The 19950-nt window shown below is 39.1% G+C and overlaps 1 protein-coding gene across 1 annotated transcript in view; it reads right to left on the reverse strand.

The window, feature by feature from the left end:
- Window positions 1–250: 250 nt before the first annotated feature.
- LOC130589223 (forkhead box protein L2-like) overlaps window positions 251–19950 on the reverse strand; it is a 37502-nt gene continuing 17802 nt past the window's right edge. Inside the window, exon 2 of the mRNA XM_057390468.1 lies at window positions 251–958. Within this exon, the coding sequence (XP_057246451.1) occupies window positions 251–958 (708 nt within the window). The remainder of the gene's footprint in view (window positions 959–19950) is intronic.

Consider the following 19950-nt stretch of genomic DNA (forward strand, 5'->3'; position numbering starts at 1 on the left):
GGGCCGGGGCGGCGGCGGGGCCGTGCGGGGCGCGGCGGGCCGGCCAGCAGCCAATGGGGCGCGGCCGGGTTCGCGAGGTGAAAGTTCAGCGCCGGGGCAGAGGCTCTCGGGGCCGCGGCGCTGCCGATGGGTGGCCGTAAAATATATTTATTTGCTACTCGCGGCTCTTTTGTCTCTTTGCCCCTCATTTCCCCCTCTTCGCCCCGTCGCTGCACGGGTTACCGGGGCGCTGCCCGCTGCCGCGGTAGGACTACGAGCRCAACGGTTGCGGGGGACGCTCGCCCCGCACCCCGCGGAGCCGAGGAACAGTGTTCCCGCGGGCAGTCGCCCTCCACGGCTCCGCGCCCCGCGAGCCAGCGGGGCGGGAGGGGAACCGCGCGGGACCCGCCGCTACGCGTCCCGCCGGCCTGCAAACGAAATCGAGCCCCGCAGGCTCCGGCCGCCGATGGCCTCCGCGGGCAGGGGCGCGGAGCCCCGCGGGGGCACAGGCTGCGCAGTCCGGAGACCGCCGGTCCCCATTCCCCGCGGGCGGGAAGCGCGCCCCGGGGGAGAGGCAGCTCTCCCTCAGGAGYCGTCTGCGGCGGCGGCCAGATACCGGTGCCGGCGGAAGGCGCCGTGCGGCACACTTTCTGTGGGGGCTAGCCCGCGGTACGGAACCGGTGGGACGGCGCGGCCCGGCCGCGGGCACCGCCAACTTCGTTGGACGCTCGGCGGCCGCCGCATCGTCGGCCGGCGGGACGGGAGCGGCGGCGCGCAGCGACCCGCGGGTCCGACCCTGCCGCCCCAGCCCTGCCCTGCCCTGCTGTGCTCGGCTCTGCCCTGGCGCGGGCTGCCGCCGTCGGGCCGGACGCTGTCCGCTCCCGCCAGTGTCCGCAGCTCTCCCTGCCCCCTGCCAGGGCTGCGCTTTGTTCCGCGAAGCCCTCGTCTCGTTCAGTGGCCTCACAGGCTGACCCTCTATCTGGTGGGCACAACATACAAGGACGGCGCTTGGCTCCTGATACTACTTGTCGCGACTTGGCAGTACCATGCAAAATTAAAGCTAAACAAACACGTACCTTACCCACTTTTTAATGTTTTCTTTTTGGTTTTTTTCTTTTTTTTTTTTTTTTTTTTTTTTTTTTTTTTTTTTTTTACAAGGACGATTACGGTATAAAATATAACTCGACTTTTCTAATTAAAAAGGCTGGTGCGTTTTATTTGTTCCTGTTTACGGTTCAAGATTTCATCCGCACAATTGTATTTCTCGCTTGAAATAAACCGCTTTGAAACCATTTTCCTTTAATTAATTTAGTGTAATTTCTCTGTGCAGCTGGCAGTGTTAGGTGTCTGTCAGATTGCTATTTTCCATTAGGATTGTTTAGAAAGCAAACAAAAACACAAAACAGACTCCTCTTCGAAATAGGTGCATTCACTTTCCTCCCTGCGTGCCGCTCCGAGACACTTGGGAAAGAGGAGAAAATGCTGGTTTTAACCGAAGTCAAATCGAGGAGAATCTGTATTACAACATCAAAGAAAAGGAGACGTTACAAAATTGGTGGAGTTACACCACCATCTGTCGTTAAGCTTCGGGACTACAAAAGTTCAGACGTATAATAAATCTTGATGAGAGATGGCAACTTTCTTTTTTTTCCTCTTTCACCTCGAACTCCTGCCACCTTGGCAGAATGGGTTTCCCGGCGGGGCTGGAGAGTCTCGAGTGATGGGCAGYAGATTGTTGATACCCTTCACAGACGGGTCCTCTGCGAGGCCAAAGGGTTTCTTCTGGCACCTGATGTCCACAAGCAGTTGCTCGTCAAAACACACAGGCACCAACACTTCGCCGTACCTTTGGCCCGAGGAGGTTGCATTTATTAAAAAAAGAGGTCTAATTTTGAAAAAAGAAATAATAGTTGTATTAACAAACCAACAAAACTAAAGCCACCCTCATATAAAAAAAAAAACAAAAAAAAAAAAAAAAAAAACCTCAAAAACAAACCAGCCAAACAAAACAACAAAAAAAAAAACAACCAACTAAACGAAACAAAACAAAACAAAAAAATGTATCTCTTCTATTACAGCTGTAGGATCCGATTTAGCCCATTTTGTATACCTGTTCTGCAGTGCTGCATTCTGAAAAGGAACATATAGAAACAGACCTTGGAATAATATCTGCAAAGAAGTTGTGATGTTCTAATAAAATCTCTGACTACTCTTAAAACTTCAAGTACCATAAACAAATCCTTAACAGAAGCATAAAATGATTTTCTATTCCCGGTGTAAACATGGCATCTTCTATGTTCTTGTCAGAGCTCCCTATCAGACTTTAGCTCTGAATTCTTCCGTTAAGGGCTTGCAAATGACCATTTGCTATTAGTTACCAAAGAATCTTAAAAGGAATGAGTGTTTTCTTTGGAATTTTCCGAATATTGGTGTTACCTGGTGTTTCAGAGGCCGATTGGTAGTAATGCAAGCAGGGATCTTCACTGAACTCCACCACAAAAAACCATCAAGTTTATAATTATTTTGTCAGGGTTACTATCTTAACACAGGTGTGGTTTAGTTAGTATTGATCCAAATGTGTTGCTGGATTGAATGCTTATCATTAAAGGTTAAYTTTCAGGTAGTTTCTGTTTCACTGCGGAAATTCACAGAACTTTGACTGYCTTCACGCTGGCAATTCACAGGTGCTCACATGCCTTACACTGTAATTAGCACTGGGCATCTCCTGGTACTATTTGAGGTGAAAGTGGTGGTTAAACACACTCACAGAAATCCTGTTTCCGACCTGATTCCCAGGCCTAGAGAAGCTCCGTATCCTACCAGTAGCTGTTGACACTAAGTAGGAAATTTTCACTTCTAGTTTGTGGGCATGTCAAAAGAGAGAAACTTATTTCCTCTGAAGCTCTATGTCCACTTTCCAGGCTATCTCATAAAATGCAGAATTATGCTGCAGGCAATAAACACTTTCACCATTCCTTTGTCTGTTGTTTTCATTTCATGTTACTAAAAAAAAAACAAAGTCTTCTATCTTCTCCATAGTCAACTAAGCTCTCATAATCAACTAAGCTCTTTGAATCAACATTAAAAGCTAAGGTTTGCAAATTGGTGAAACAGGTGTTTAACATTCATTTGATTGAAATAAATTTTGTGACAACTTTGAGAAATAATTAGGTCATTACAACCAATTGCTTATTTAGGAACATTTAGTAAAAGGTTTGTGTCCAAGAATTTGCTGATGATTTCAGTGTTTGCACTGCCTGTAGTTTTATATGTCTAATAAATAATAATTTCATTTTTAAGTTGCTGAGTAGATATTATAGCAGCAGCCAAACTTAAACAAAATCAAATAATTGAGAGTTGCTGGGGCAAAGAAAAGTAAAGTGTGGCTTTCAAAATTGTCTTGCTTAAGTTGGAACAGATGCTACCCTCAACAGCACTGACTGAAACAAGGGATTACACTGTCAGTCCCATTTCTTTGATAAAGTTAAAAAAAACAAACCCCACAAAGTTGTGCATATCTTGAAACTCGATTTCTATATTAAAAAATATGTCAGAATTTTTGACATTATATTTGGCTTCTGTCTATAAAGATGACCTGCATATCTTTCTGGATTCTTTTCCTGTTTTGTGCCAAACAGGCCATGCTGACTTTTTGGGTCCTGGTCCTCCAACCGTTAGCGGTATATGTGAAAGTCTTATTTAGCCAAAGGTGAGKAAAGTTTTAAGACTGCTAAACCTTTTGGTGGGTTTCCAAAGTATAACCCAGGGAGCAGTACCACAAACATACATAAACAAGTAGCTGTGTGAGGCTCATGAACAGCTCATAACTTCTGAAAAGTTTGGCATCTGACCTGTAAGGTGGTACTAAAATTTAGGCATGTAAATGTAAGATTGTAACCTTTCAAATCCTTGTTTTGTTTCCAGGAGTTAACACTGATAAGGTGCCAATAAAATTGCTTAGGCTTCTAAGGCTCTGTTTTTGAAAATACTCAAAATATAACTGTGTAATTCAGGATGAAGAGTTTGGTGAGTTTCCTCAACCTAACTAACCTAAAACTGGGCATCTTCTGTGCAGCTGAGCATTAAACTGTAAATGGATAAAATGCCCAGTCAGTTTTTAGAGCAGCCACTAACCCAAGTCTCCTATTTCCTGGGTAAACATCCCACCTGCTGGGCTGCACACCCACTATTCTCCTGCTGACCCCACTGGTCTTTGACCCCTGTTCTGCAAAGGGACACTACAGCTCTACTCCAAACCAATCAAAACCAAGTGCTTGGTCGTGGTTCTGGGAGGTGACGGATGGCTTCTGTCCAAGGAGGGTCTAGAAGTCAAATAGAMTAGCATAATAATTTAGATATTATATATATGCATATACATACACATATACATATACATGTACATATACAGTATATAAAGACATTGCAGCCATTCCCCTTTGTTGTTAGTTTCAAACCACGGGTGAGAACACCTGTGGCTTTTRTGAAACAGACCATAAAAAACACTGTGTCCAAAAAAGGATTCAGGGCTCTGAATAGCAAAATAGCAGAGTGTGGCAACCCTGAGAAGGGCAGCAGTTGAGGCAGCGCTGTCTCTTCAGCCTTTTCTGCAGTTGCCTTCAGCAACTCAGAGCAGTGACCACTATGAATTTCACTCCTAAGTTCCCAGCTTCCTCAACCTGATGCAGAGGTGGCCCAGAAACTATTCTCAAAGACTATGGAGTATATGGGATTGCATGTAGGGACCAGATTAGACAAAAAGCAAGTTCAGTTATGAAAATGGAGCCCTAACTATARAACAAGTACCCCCAGGTCTGAAGTCCAACTTCTCCTTTCCCACCTTGTGCTCAATTTATTTGCATTTTTCCTCTTTATAATTTCCTCAGAGCAAAACCTGACATAGGGACTTGCAGAAACTTTTCATTAAGGTTGACAGAAATCTTCCTGACAGGCAGATTTTTATTTGTTCTGTTGCTCCTACTCTCCTCCTCCAGCTATAGCACTTTCTCACCCCTCAGGAGAAAGTTGTGTGGAAATGCCTCTGCCACACAGTATGCTCAGGTGGCAAAGTGTTACCTTCAGATGAACTTCTCCAGCCACACTCAGAACCAACAAGGTGTGTGGGTTGGTAGAGTAGAGGAATTAGTAGATGAGTGGGCTTCTTGTGGTAAAGCAGCAAAAGGCTCTGATAAACTTGCCCCCACAGAGCACACATGCGTTGCCCATGGGTTATAGTTTAATCTCCCAGAGTGGAAACTGACCTGCCAGAAGGAATRGACAGAGTTCTACTTCACAAAACAAAACAGGACTGATTCCGTTCTCGTCAACCCTAGATGTAGTTTCCAACACTAAAGTTAAATTATGACTTTGTTATACCAAAAAGTTATTTTCTAGCTCTTTCTTTTCAAGCTAAAATTACTTACATTTAGGGAAATATATTAAGTAACCAAACAACAGTTACAGCTGTGTCCGGACAATGCTTTCTTTTGGTAACAGACATATGAACCACATTAAAGATGCAAAATTCAGTTTAGTTTCATGACGTTTGTACATCTGCAGCAACATTCTGAGAATTTTAGAAATTTTGTCAGTATTTAGGATTAAGGGACAGAGCTGTCTTTTTAGAAACCATTTCTATGTTATACATACAAATTAGCATGTATTAAGTAGTCATCTTTCCACCCACAAGCACTTTTATAGAATTCATGGGTTTGGGAAGTAAATTGAAAGCAGGCTGTGGATGTTAACAATATGGTTAGATACAGGAGTTTTACACTAGTCAAACACTGAATAAACAAGCCCTCTTTTTAGGTTTGTGGAGAGGACTTCAGGAACACAGCCTCAGGTTATGTATTTTTAAGGCAACAGAGATACTGTCTTGTAGTTGTGAATTACAGAGTTATGTGATTCAGGAGCAGCAAAGTAACTTTATTTTCCAAATTTGTRTAAACCTATAATCAAATAAATACTACCTGTTTCCTTAGCATTCCACTTTTCACTTTCCTTTAGCAGAAAAAAATCCTGCTTTTTTATTGCTACAGCTACATAACCAACTCAGCTAGGAGGAGACTCACAGAAATTTAGGATAAAGTACCATCTACACAAGTGGATATCATAGTGCTGCATTTTAGATTGTCAGTTATTTTACTCATTGTGTAAGAAGCGAAGCAGCAGGCAAAGATAAGTGACTCAGAAAAAACAGTACTTTTTAGAACAAATTATTTGCAAGGAGAAAAAATTTTAGAAGTTTAACCATTTCATACCCAGTTGTTGAAAAGAAAAAAGAGTTTTAGAAGACACTATTTTTATTTGCACAGTTTAATTTTTTGGTGGTGGATGTCTTTTCATGATAAAAAAATTCAGCTACTCTAAAATCCTTCCAGTAATTTACTGCTACTGATTGCAGTACAGTAACAGATGACTGTGGTCCATATTCCCAGACAAGGCTCCAGCTGAAGCTTAATCTAGTATTTGAAAAGTGTGTTGAGGCAGCTGCTTGAACCATATGCACCTTCCTAMCTCAAACCAACCTTTCAGTAATTTTGTGTGCCTTTGCCAGAGTGCTTTGCCCCAGAAATCTGGCAGTGAGCATCTTAGCCATAGGAGAGGTCAGTATTTTCTCATCAAAAGAATGATTCTTCCACCCACTAGTGTCCTTTATTTGTCACTTTCAGAAGTTGCCACTTTAGGAGAAGTCAGCACCTTTTAAAGAAACCAAATTATCAAAGGGTACGGCTAAATGTTGAAAATTTGGTCTTGGAAAGAACTTAAATGGATGCTGACTTATTAAAAACCTATTCCACCTAYACACATCAAATTCTGGCATTCTTTTTTATTGAAAATATACCACTGCAGCACCATAYTCCACTACATGGATGCTGAGAAAACCTTTATTTTGGACCTGCTCCAAATCCATATGGAAGAAAGGAAAAGCAGTAAGTGCCCATTTGAAGAATTACCTGTAGAGCAGATATATCTGCATACTTCTTTCAGTAATTTATTGAATTTAATATTACAGGTGAACTGGTGTAACTTGCTGCAATAAAGGTTTAAGAGGGATTATTCTAGGAGATAACTGCTAGTTTATTAATGGATTTTAATGGGAACTGGTCTGGGCCTAAAAGGAGTATTACCTGAAACCTTACCCAATGCAAGCATTACTTAAAATCTACAGAAAAATTGCTGTTTTCAYTGTGACTGTGACAAGCTAACTACAAAGCATATGTAGACAAAAAAATTAAAATACAGAAGTACTCAACAAATAGTAACAATAAATCAATAAGGTATGTTCCTTATATTCTTTATATTGATATAAAATTAAATTCATGTTATAGTATGTGTATCACAGACTGTTTAAAATGTGCAACTGTAGTATAGAAATGGGAAAATAGTTTGGCATTTCAAAAAATATAAAAATAGAACTTTTTTTCTTCAAAATTAAGCTTTGACTTCTTTTTGGGCAGGTGTGTTTGAAAGGACTTTAAATACTGTGGAGAAGCTTTAAAATAGTGGTTAACTGTCAAAACAACCCTGAACAGTTTCTGCACTGTCCTTAGCTAACAATTCTCTCTACCCACGCTGATACCAATGGATATGTAAGCAACTATCCTACAACATTTCAGTACTGAATTAACCTTCATACCAGAACAGAAACACTCATCTTGAATATTATTCAGGTACTGATAGCAAAATAGAAGACCAAATTTAGTATGGTACATCAGTGTCAGGAACCTATGTGTTAAATAAGTGAAATTGATATTGTTCATTTATTAAATGACTTTGTTGTCCAAAGTTATCCAAAAAGTTGATGGGAATGTATTTATATGATAGGATTACTAAAATATATATATAATTTTATATTAAAACCTCTTTAGGAAAAAATGTAGAACAGGTAAGCAGAAGTAAGAAGATAATCAAACAACAGAATAGTAGGTACTTCCTTAGCAATTTATTTCATGAATGGCATGGTGTCTTTAGGTTTCTTAAATTGTTAGAAGAGACAGGAGATTCATGTAAATGCTTTGAATCCCTATAATGTGTCTGACTTGAGTACGGGGAATGAGACAAACTAACCTTCAAAATTGAAGACTCAGTTTGGCTAACGTGTAGAACCACCCACTGGGTAGAAGAGTGACATAATTATTTTCACGTTGTGACAAATTGCAAACAAACACTAATACATGAATGTCCTGCTGGAGCAACAGGAGTTGTCCACTGCAGAATATCGAATCATACTGTTTGGCAGTACTTTCAGTATCTATCTGTAGCAATGGAGAGAGAATGATTGCCTGAAAACCAGGAAGAGCAACACAAATATAATTAAACAGCATTCACCACTGGCTTTTCTAACAAATGCAATAGAATTTAAAGGGAAAGTTATTCTTACCAGCAATAATTTCTTAAATTAGAGAGTTGCATCCACTGTAAGATGGAATTAGGGGAAAGCATCATATATGGAAAATGTGATCACAAAATTAAAAATTAAGAAGATAAAGCAGAATGATTTGAACATAAAACATGATGAATAAACAGTTTTCAATTTTRGAGCAACAGAAGAGGACAATAAGCAGCAGCTACAAAAGCTAGAGATTTTTAAATAGACATAGATAACTGATATACAAGAAACTTCAAAGAGTTGGATGAGGTTTTGCTTTAACATGAATATAGATTTCCAATAACGCAGGAAAACAAATGATGTTCTAAAAGAATGGAAGAATGCAAAATCTCTAACTKTATGTCTAAGTGGTAAACAGGACATCATGAACAGGCTTGTCAATCTGATATCAATCCCAAACAATGAATGAAGTACAGGCTAAAGTGATACACAGGGAAAAAGGAATGCAAAMAGAGCAGAGGATATTTGCTGTGAGGGAATGACTATGATGCAAAAACCAGTGTTGGAAAAGACCTAGCACTTTTAAAAACCCACAGGGATCAGGACTGATAATCAACCAAACAAAATTATTGCTCAGGCATCAGTTCTAGGCTGTAATCAGATGGAATGTGTGTCTGCAGTTGTAGACAGATRGTTAAAGCCTGGGAAAAGCTAATAGAAGAGTAACAAGAATTAAAATAAATTAAAAAAAAACATTCATCACAATATCTGCAATATGTTTTGGTGGTAATGGGGTCTTCACTATAGCAGACAATGTGTAAGAGATTCCAAAGGATGACATCTGCAGTGAGACAAGCTCAAACTAGAGCACAGAGGAACTATTTTAACACTAAGATTGTTCCAGACAGTGAGAATATTCTGGAATTATTTCTTACATGCTGTCAGGGGTTCCCCATCATAAGTGATTTTTAAAGCAAGTGTGGATATTTTCCTAGGAATATACTATTACAAAATAAAAATTCTCTCAGGAAAATTGCATGGCCTAGGTGGTGCAGGTATTAAGGCTCCGTGATCACAAAAGCCAGGTCTGAGTTTGTAGTCTATGAGCAGTATTGAATTAGAATTGTCATCACCATCTTTCAGGCAGTTTAAAAATTCAGGAACACTGCTGTTTTGTTTTTTTTTTTTTATTTCTTGTGGGAAGATATTTGTATAAACAGAAARGAAATATTTCTAAAATAAATGTGTTATTATCGCAAATATTTAGGATGTCTATATCAATAGCAGTTAACACTTGCAAGTTGAGGACTCTGTTGTACCATGCCCTGTAAAAAGTCTATTTCAGTTACTTTCCAATGGATCTTGCAATACAAGATGAAGACAACAGTAATCTATAGCCAGGAAAAAAGGTGCACATCCTACTGCTTGGAAGCTATACATCCTACTGCCTGATACATGCTACTACCACTTTTCCACTAATTCATGTGGCATGCATCATTTTACTACAGCATGGAAAAATTCTGGGTTCAAAGCTTAGCCGGAATCTGTTTTGTAATTATTCTYGATCTTTTAGTAATGTGCTGAAGTGAGTGGGAAAACACAAATATGAAATTGCTGACAGCACATTTGCAAGTATTTAGTGGTTCGTTTTGTTAAACAATAGTTTAAGATGTATAATTTACAGGGTTTGGTAGTCCACAAAATATTTGCATAGCAATAGTAATGTTGTTTTTGTATTTGACTTCTCTATAACATTTYAGATGAGAGGAAAATTTTGCAATGAAAAAAATGGTCTAACCTCCTTGGTTAAAAAAAAAAGGATCTTCTTCACAAACTAAGATTACAGGTATTAAAGACTTTTACAATTATTTAATCCTCCCACYCCTCCATTCCCATTCTCTTATCAATTTAGAGTGAAGACTTGAGTGCTGGGTGCAAAAAGCTTCGTTTGAACTAGCCTGAGCAACTTCTGTGTTCATCATTTTCTTAATTGCTTTTCACTGTCTTGTCCAAGGAAGACTTTGCAGGCATACCTGCATGGGCTATKATGTAATGAGATCTTGTTAGTTAAACAAGACCAGATCTCAAGCTTAAGCAAAATAAATTCAGATAAAGTCTCTGCCTCTTAATCCAGCTATTTTGCAGTCTTTGCACAGCAAAGAAACAAAAAAAAAAAAAAAAAAAAAAAAAAAAAAAAAAAAAAAAAAAAAAAAAAGAAAAGAAAAAAAAAAGGAAAAAAAGAGAGAGAAATTTAAAGGAAAGATGAACTATATCTTTACTGTGGTGATTTCTGGACAGAATATTGTCTCGTAGGAGCCAGAGCATATAGAGTTAACAAACGTACTTTATATTGCAACTTCAGCTGAGGAGCCAAACAAGACAGGACAGAGCAGACTAAGAAGAAACTATAACTAGTTCTGAAAGACCATCCAACATTTCTTCTGAGCACACRTTTGAGGAGGAGAAAATACGCCCTTCTGTTAACACTTTTTGCAAAATCTGCATTGGTAGTACCCCAAAAACTTACAATAAATATATTTAGATATATGCAATTCATATCTATTCAATATACACCTATAAAAATGCAAATAKACACCATAATACATCTATCATAAATAAATCTGAACACTGAAGAAAATAAGGAATACAAAATAGAAATCAAGTAGCACAGAACATGTATGCAGTATTTTTAGTAAGAACTACCAGTGACCAATCCTTTTTTGCCCACTGAAGGTTTCTTTCTTTTCTCATTACTTAATGCTTTATTTGAGACAAGCTGGGGGGATAGTGAATCAATGAATATTGAGATTATCTACAGTTTGCACACTTTAAAGATGGGACAGGGTATTTCTACTCAATWTACCTGTAAAATCTGTAATTTTGTGCACCTCTAGCTCAAATAGCATCTTTGGATAAATACTTTCAACCAAATCTCACAGCTTAAGATCTGTAGATTTTACATCTACTTTTCAATTAAAACTCATCATWTCAGTTTGGCTAAGAGGTGAGAAAGGATGCTCCATCCAATAGCTGAGATTCAGGAGGACTAATGTTTGCTCTGACACTGATGCTTTGCAACATACTTTGCAGAAAAAAATWTACAGTTTGAGAGGATTTAATTCGAATTTTTTGAATAAGGATGATAATTTAAAGCTACTGAACCCAATCTTTAGATATGCTCTCATAATACATGTATTATTACAGTATCAGTGGTGGGTTCAGGTAGAACAAAGAAAAGACAATTCATCTTCACATAGCAAGTTCTTGAACTGCGGTGTTCAATATCAAAACATGATATTGAGTATCTTTACTTTGAGAAGTCTTTCTTATCAACAGCAATGTGCAAATTTGTAACTGGTGGGAGTAGGGTGACCACCTTCCTTCCTCATCTCTGGGGTACTCAGATTTGTATCTTACCAAGTTGTGCCAGAGAATTATACATTTTTGTGGGAATATGTTTTGAAATAATCTTCCACCATCGACTGAACACTAAAGCCTGGTGATTCACCAGAGCTGGGGTATCAGTGCTCATATTTGAAAACAAAACAGTGACTGGATGAATGGTCATTTCCAACATCAGTAATCAAATCCCTTCTGAACAGTACCGAGCTTACTGTAGTACTTACATTTAACAGAACTAAAACTCTAAGAACTAGCATTTCAGCCTGTAATTAAGAGAGTTCTGGGAACCAATGCCTCTCAAAAACAGTTGAGGATAAAGGGTTCATAGTCATCTGGATATAATTTCCCAATGTGACACAGTGCACAAAGTGTCTAATGTGAGCTTAATAAATAGGCATCAGAGGAATAATGAATGAAGATAGGTGTCGAAAGTTATTATGCTACTGTTGTATTTAGCACTGATGAAATCATTACTGTAATATTTTGTCCAGTTCTGGGGTCCATGGTTCAGGAATATAGTTTAAGAAGTTCAGAGAGGAGTTGCAAGCCTGACTTGGGGACTGTTAATCATGATTCAGGGTAAAAGAGCTCAATCTGCTTAGTTTATCAGCTGAGAATACTAAAGATTGATTTGGACCTAACCTTTAAGCTGTTACTATGGGGAGTTATACAGATTTGATTATGGACTCTTAAATCTATCAAATACATTAAGTTAGCAATGATAGAAGGAGGTAAAATAGAAGGAAAATCTGGTCTAGATCATGCTAGAAATAAAGATGCATATTTTTGCCAACTAAAGTGTGCAGCTACCTAAGGTCTGTGGCAGATACCTTCTCAATAGCAATTTTTAAGTATTTTTCTAAAAGATAGTTTGTAGCTCAAACAAGAATTAATGCAGGCAGCTCTAACAGCTTGCTTTATACAATAGTACTTCTGKTTTTATCATCTGAAAATTTTTGAAAAGACCAGGCTGAAATACTGAGYTTTGGGACCTTGCAGCCATCAAAATAGAGGCCTTAAAATGTATTTGTACAAAACCTGTGAGCCTTGAGGAATTAAAAGTCCTCACTGATAACATATTGTTCTCAGAACAAGGCTTTTAGGAGATACTACTCTATTAAAAAAAGATTTTTTTAAAAATCTCAAACAAAAAAAAACCCAAAAGAAAAAAAACCCCAGAGAAATTCCAAGAAACTCCAAAGAAGTTGCAGGTATGGCACTGGAAGTTGTTTTACAAACATTAAACTAATCTGTTAAGTGTATACTACTGTATAAAGTGCTAATAACCCTATAAATAAAACTTGGGACTTTCATATTACTTGCCAGCAAAGAAAACCCTCATAGACAACAATTAATGAGTCACATCACTCAGAAATCCTTAGAAGTTAGTAACTATTATTATTTGTGTTATGTAGAGAACAAATTGAGAGACAAAGGTGACCAAGATCAAAGAGGAATTCTGGAAAGGAAACAGAAGATTTCTGAGACCTGTTGCTGAGCTTCAGCAATTTTTTTTTTTTTTTTTTTTTTTAACCAGGCAAGCTGTAAACATCCTAGCAGATGTCATTCCTGTTCTTGTATCAGTATTGACCCAATGCTGCGTCCAGTCCAAGAAGAGACTCGGATGCTGACAGCACCATCTCTTTCCAATGACATATAGAAAGTAAAGTCCTGAGCATTTACCCTCATTGCACTCATATAAGGGAGAGGTGATATTGATTTAGGTGTCTTGTTGAAATTCCATCTTAGGCATTTGTTTATTGTTACCTCAACTCCTCGAATTTCTCTGCTGATGATACTTTTCATAAGCCTTCCCACAGGAAAAAAAAAWTGTACTATTACAACAGAAAAATTTGTAGTATTAAATGAACCAAACTGCAAAACAATATAATATAACTTCTACTTTACACAATTTTTGTAAAGGACCCTGGAAGGAAATCAATTCATGGCGCATCACTGATTTGAAAGAGGTACAAATAAAAATAAATTTTAAAATTATATGCAAGACTGTTCTGTGCCCCCAAATATCAAATATATTTTTATGCCTTTTTTTAGAAAATKTAGGAATTGCCTTCCTGTTAACAAATGCCAATTCTTATGGTTATATTATGGGTGGAAGACAAATTCAAAGATAAATGATGAAAAYGACACAACAAATTAAGCAACAGCTTACTGCACTTAAAGAGACAAAAAACTGGATTGGTAAGAAAAAGCCCAAGTCCCATCTGTTACTAGCACTGAACAAAGTCAATGTAAAATCAACCAACAGTATTTTGGCCTTTGATCTCTTGAATGCTTTATGACAGAGGTCATAAATCACATAATTATTATCTGGTACCAAGACAGCTTGAACTAACCTCATATTCCTAAGACAGTGAGAGCCTTCATCACAAGTCAAAATCTGCTTGTGTGGAATAAATAACCTTATTGAAGGAAATAAATCCCTTTCCTCTCAGTTTAATCTGGGCTTTTGAAAAGATTTTAGTAGTTCAGAGATGGAAAATGTCATACTGAAATTCACCAGATGACAGGCATTTCCTGTTTGTTTCTGGAAGTTATGATTTTTAAATCACATCATCACTTAGGTTCTGGCTACATTTAATTGTAGACTTCTTCATTCCTTTTGCYCCTCTTCGTCAATGGAGGTCAGCTCAAGATGGCTCTACGTTTTGGCTGCTGAGGTCCAGGAAGATTTGTAAGGCCTTTAATTCTGACATTTCACTCCTGCCATTGATATGAAATAGCCTACATTTGATGAGCTTCAGAAAACACAGAAAAGTACACACTTGGATTTTTTTTTCTCCAATAGGCAGAATTGAATAAGACTGGGCCTTGGTTTTTTACCTGCTTGAACAGAAAATTTCCAGGAATATCAGTGCTTCCTTTTCTTCTTTAAAACATTTTAAAAGTTTTTTACTGTAAATTGCCCAGCAGGAATGATGGGCACATCATGATTAAAACACCTTATTTTTATGTATACAGCAGACAATCATTTGCAGCAGGCACCGTACATATATATTGTGAAAAACAGGCACACAATAGAAGTTCTTCCACAAAAGAAATGTTCTTTTCCAAAAGAGTGATGTACCTGAAATACCRTGCAACAAAAATATAGCAGCTAGACTAAGATCATCAGAACCAGGTCACACAGAACCGTGACCAATAATTCAGCATTTCGAGTACAAGAACAAGAAAAGAAGACAATACATAAGCTTCATAATGAAAAACATAACAGAATAAACAGAGAAGATTCTTTTACTGGCAACACTTGTAGCTGAAAGGCAGCTCAAAGAGTGATGGACCRGGTTTTGTGCATGCCCTCACAGGATTAGGTAGCTCATAGAATGGTCTGTGTTYGAAAAAGTTATGTATGACTGCTGCCCAGGCCGATGGCAGGTCCTGGTTTCAGGAAGCCCATGCACTGTTTTCCCCASCACTGAAATGAAAAACTAACAATAAATGCAAATTTGAAAATCAGGAGTTTTTTTTCTAGTAGCATGCCACTTTCACTCTGATCAGTGTCTTCATTTAGRTTTAATCTCTGTTACAATCCAGTGAGGCCAAACTATCCAGTGTGGCCAAGCACTTCTTTTGCACTCCACTTTTGCTCTACTTAATCACTATGCCTTAATGGTGCAGCATTATTATTTCTCTGCTTTTCAAATTTTGGATTTACAATAATAAATGCTCATATTTTTGAGTACATAGACAGAATTTTATAGACAGACATTTAAGATGAGATACTCCCACAATCAGCTCCATGGCCTTGTGTCCAACTGGATGCTACAGACTAGACCTGGAGCTCAAGGGAGTTTAAAAGCTGTGCAGAGTGAGCTCCCACACAGCCAGAGCCTTGACAGGCCCTCAACAGGGCTTCACATGTGTACCCAGAACCTGAGGCGCTGTGCTGTCAGGGCAACACTGAAAAAACCTTCTGTTTTCTGTAAATTCTGCATTTGTCACTGCCTTGGCATTTGCAAGAGAGTCTTAGGATCTGAGGAAGGTTCTTATTGCCCTTTTGCTCTGCGTACATGCACAAAAGATAGGGATAGACCCACCTAGTTCACAAAACATTCAGGCTACAAGGCATTGACTGTCAATCACACATCAAATAACTTGTCTAGTGCATGGGCAGTAAAGTCCTTCAAAAGTGAGTAAGCACAATTCACCATTTTCATAACTGAGACTGCAAAATTTAGAAGATGTTCTGTAATATTGAAAGCTTATTTCCACTGATTTAGATGGATATTTCTGGCACAGGGATTATTATCACTACTTCAAGACTCAGTGTTCCTTCCTCTTAACAAAGAAATGGAAAGACAATGCACAGTATGCCCAAGGATCGGGTATCAATCCCATGCAGAGCTGCAAAATTATGAATGAAATTACATAACTGGATAAATATATTTCATTATGTAATGAAATTATATAGATGAACTATGCAAATAATGGTATATTATAAAGTTTATTATAACCAGAAGGAATGAAAAAAGGACAAGATTTCTGAAAGAATCTACCATCGCTATTACCTAGAAAAGACAGGTCTCTTTTAAGCAAAGTCCACATGTGGCATATTAGGATAAATTAAGGTGAAAGCCCCTGAAAATATCACAGATATTATTAAAATCTGCTGCAAAACACAGGAAAACAGAAGCAGAGTCATAGGAGAATGTGTCAATAGCAGTTCTGTAACATGTCTTACATATTCTGAGCAGGCTAACATTTATTGGTGCAAATTCTTGGGTTCCAACAAATCTGCAGAGGGGGTGTTTGAAAGTTCTTTGTTCTGCTATGCAAGTAATGATGGAAAAGAAAAATAATAAGAAGAAATGTGCATTTGAGTCTGTGTAATGGTAAATCCCAATGTGGAGTGTGATGCACAAGAAGCACATGGCTTCATTGCCAGACATGTTCTCTTGGAATTGGAGTTSACCTGAAGATCAAGTTAAAATAACTTGTCTTTTATGTAGGTTGCATTTGGTCTATCTACAAGTAAAATGAGACTAAGGGAAGCATTGCTTTCTGAACAAAATGAGTCAGACTCATCTTTATCAATCTCTTCAATAAATATTTTTTTTGTCAGCTATGTTGCAAATATTCGAGAATGTCAGATGACCTCAGGCTTCACTAAAGAAGATAAACCCTGGGGTAGGCAGTGTCTCATGATTAGAATAAGTAATCGCCTGAAAGACCAATGTAAAGTCCACAGAAATCAAAAGAAACCTATTGACTTCAAGGGATTTTAGATCAGGCTCTGGAAGAATTTAGGGGTGTAACTCCTCTTGCACATCACTTCATTCATCTGCTCAGTAACTACAACATACCTACACATTTTGTGACAAGCAAAAGTCTGTCAAGTAACTCCCATAGCATTTTCCCTTTCATCCTGTAAACTCCTTCATTAGWGATAAGCCTCTGTGCCCTGGCATCCATGTACCAGCTGAGGGGAGGAACCTGTTTGTAAACCAGATGCTTTGACATAGCTGGAACTTGGAAGGGAGGCAGCAGTGCTTGGCAAACAAACTTGTAATAAGTGCACTTTACTTGAAATGTTTATCATTTGTTCTTGAAAAATATGCTGAGAAGATGGGCACTAGACATACTGCTCAGCTTTGAAGTTTAAGTTTGAAGGTGAGGATCCTGAATACCTCCCAAAGAATATTTGAAAAAAAAAAAAACAACCTGGTGCTCTATGAAGTAAAGAATGTGCTTGAGGAGAGGGGGAAGCAAATGCTACTAAGTCCCATTTTCATGCCATATGCAGAGAAATTATCAAGGTCCAGAGAAAGGCAGCTTCATTTATGAAGCAACGGTTTCATATGAAGCACTMCTAATTTGCTGGTAGATGTTTAATAGGAAGCATATAGGTATACCAAACATCCCTTCCTATCCATGTGAATACTTTCAATTCAGCAAAAATTAGACTAATCTGTAAGCAGAAAAGGAGTCTCATTTTCTGCCTCTTGCTCTCTTAAAATTAGATGAATTAATACAAGGAGTTACTTTGCTCAGCTGAGATGTATGTGATGCCTCCTTATGATCCACAAAATGCTGTTACCAAGGAAAGATCAGCAGCTAGAGGTCCTMCAGGACCTCTGATTAAGGAGGAAAAAACCCTCAGGTGCTCAAAATGTGAAGACTAACCTGATGGTTTCTTTCTTTTGACAGTCTCATTGTTCTGCAGACAGAGAACTACAGGTATGGCAGGTTACGTGAACAATTTTCTGAAACCAGACTCAGTAAACTTACTGATGTTTAGAACTTGGATAAATAAAAAGGGGGATGGTATAGCATTTTCATAGCTTATATCTTTACAAAGAAATTCAGCTGGAGATCTCAAGCTGGCTGGGGATGCTACCACATGAAGGGGAGCTGAGGGAAGGTCAAAACCCTCAGGAATATTACATCCAGTTCGCCTCCTGTCAACCCCATTTCTTTTCCCTCTGTAACTCCCTTTCCTGCTTTGCACTCTTTTAATCGGAGAAGACCTCTCTTTCCTGTAAGTCTGTAACAATTAGCATGAACCAGAAAGGATACAGAGCTTGTGTAGCAAATGACTGTACAGACAGGTGATACCTCCTCAACAAGGAAGGTGGTTGGTTGTGCAGGGGGAAGATCTGTCTCCGATGATGCTGGGAAGCTCTGGAGGCAGGTGGAAGGCAGGAACCTGGCATGAGCAAGGTGAGTTGGCTGAGGCTGATTTGGTGAGCAAAGCAATGAAGGAGTCCAAAGGGCTTCTCTTGGAAGGGAAGTGGCAGGATCTGGGGTAGGGCAGGGTTGGAAGGCTGGACTGAGGCACATTAGCTGGACTTTTAAATGAAGTTTCAGAGAAACAGACGGTATGGTCAGTGTGGCTGAAGGTTGGGGACCTAAGACCCCACAGAAAAGGTAAAGAGCTGAACTGAAGTGACTTGGGAACTAGTGCCTTAGAATCTAAGTCAAAAGACAGATAAGATGCAAAGAGCCAAGGAAAAGGACACCTAGGGATTAACAGTTGCATAAAAAGCAAAATAATAATATCACAAAAAATTCTGTGTTAAATTAAGCATGTGAATAGTCTCAGTGATACCTAGTGGGACTACATGAGTAAAAATAAATACACAAGACAGAAACCTAAAATAGGAAATGGAGCATAAAACTGGGAAGAATGAATACAGAATAGAAAGGGCTGAGGAAAACAAATGTGGAGAGAGAAAAGAGAATAGAAACATAATTTTTAAAGCAAAYTAGATGCAGGGAAAAAGACACTTCATTGATTATCTTCTGTTGATGGTTTAAGTATACAAAAACATTTAATACTGATAATCTTTTAAAGTCTCAACTTAGAATATATTAAAGAAAGTATATTCAGCTCCCTTGGATTAGTAAACCAGCAAGATTTGCATTTAAAATAAGTGTCCAGATCGTGCACCCTCTCAGGCAGGGTTAAACCAGACCAGAAAAAATGGCAGGGTCAGGGCCAAGGCAGCTGCCTGCACGCCTGTTATGTCTGTCATTGTTTGTTTTGTCTTTCTGGACTTGTAAGCCCTGCAGGCCTGGAGCACTCCCCATGGGGCCTGGCCAACCTGCACTGCCTCTGGTGGGCACTGAGGAACGCTTTGTTTGTCCACTCTTTGGCTCAAGGGAGTCAGGGCCTGGCTGAGGCTTGTAAGTTATAGATGTAATAGCAGCAAAATATCATATACAGTCCCTCAGATATGGCTGTGTTTGAATGCTTTTTCTCATACTGGGACTCRGTGCAGTCATGAAGTTGCATATATGTTGAGCAAGACAATTTTGGGTACTTTAACACCATTATGATTGGTGCGATTGCCATTTCACTCAGGACAGTTGAAAAGGCAGTTTAAAAGCTGCTTTTTAAAAGCACACATGCTTATGTTCACTCCGTTGTGGTGATGGAAGCTCTGATGGCACTGGCACCATAGATCAGCACTCAGAAGTGGAGGATGTCCGGTGACTCTTTTGGCGGCTGAAGATGACTTACTGTCCTGTTTCCATGTGTCAAGAACACATGCTCTACACGGGCAGAGAAGAGCTATAAAAGGTACTAGATAAACCCCGCCAAAGTCCACACCCGCACTGTGGCGATGGTAAACGCTCCTTTAGCACCTGTCGGAAGGAGCAGCGAATGCGCCTCGCCCATGGCACCCTTCAGACGCTCTTCCCTTCGCCCAAAGCCGGGTCAGGGTGAGGGTGAGCCGGGCAGCGTCGGGCAGTGAGGGCAGTGAGGGCAGCGC

This window comes from Malurus melanocephalus, unplaced genomic scaffold (assembly GCF_030028575.1).
Source record: "Malurus melanocephalus ecotype Western Australia unplaced genomic scaffold, MMel_1.1 scaffold_27, whole genome shotgun sequence".
Taxonomy (NCBI): Eukaryota; Metazoa; Chordata; class Aves; order Passeriformes; family Maluridae; genus Malurus; species Malurus melanocephalus.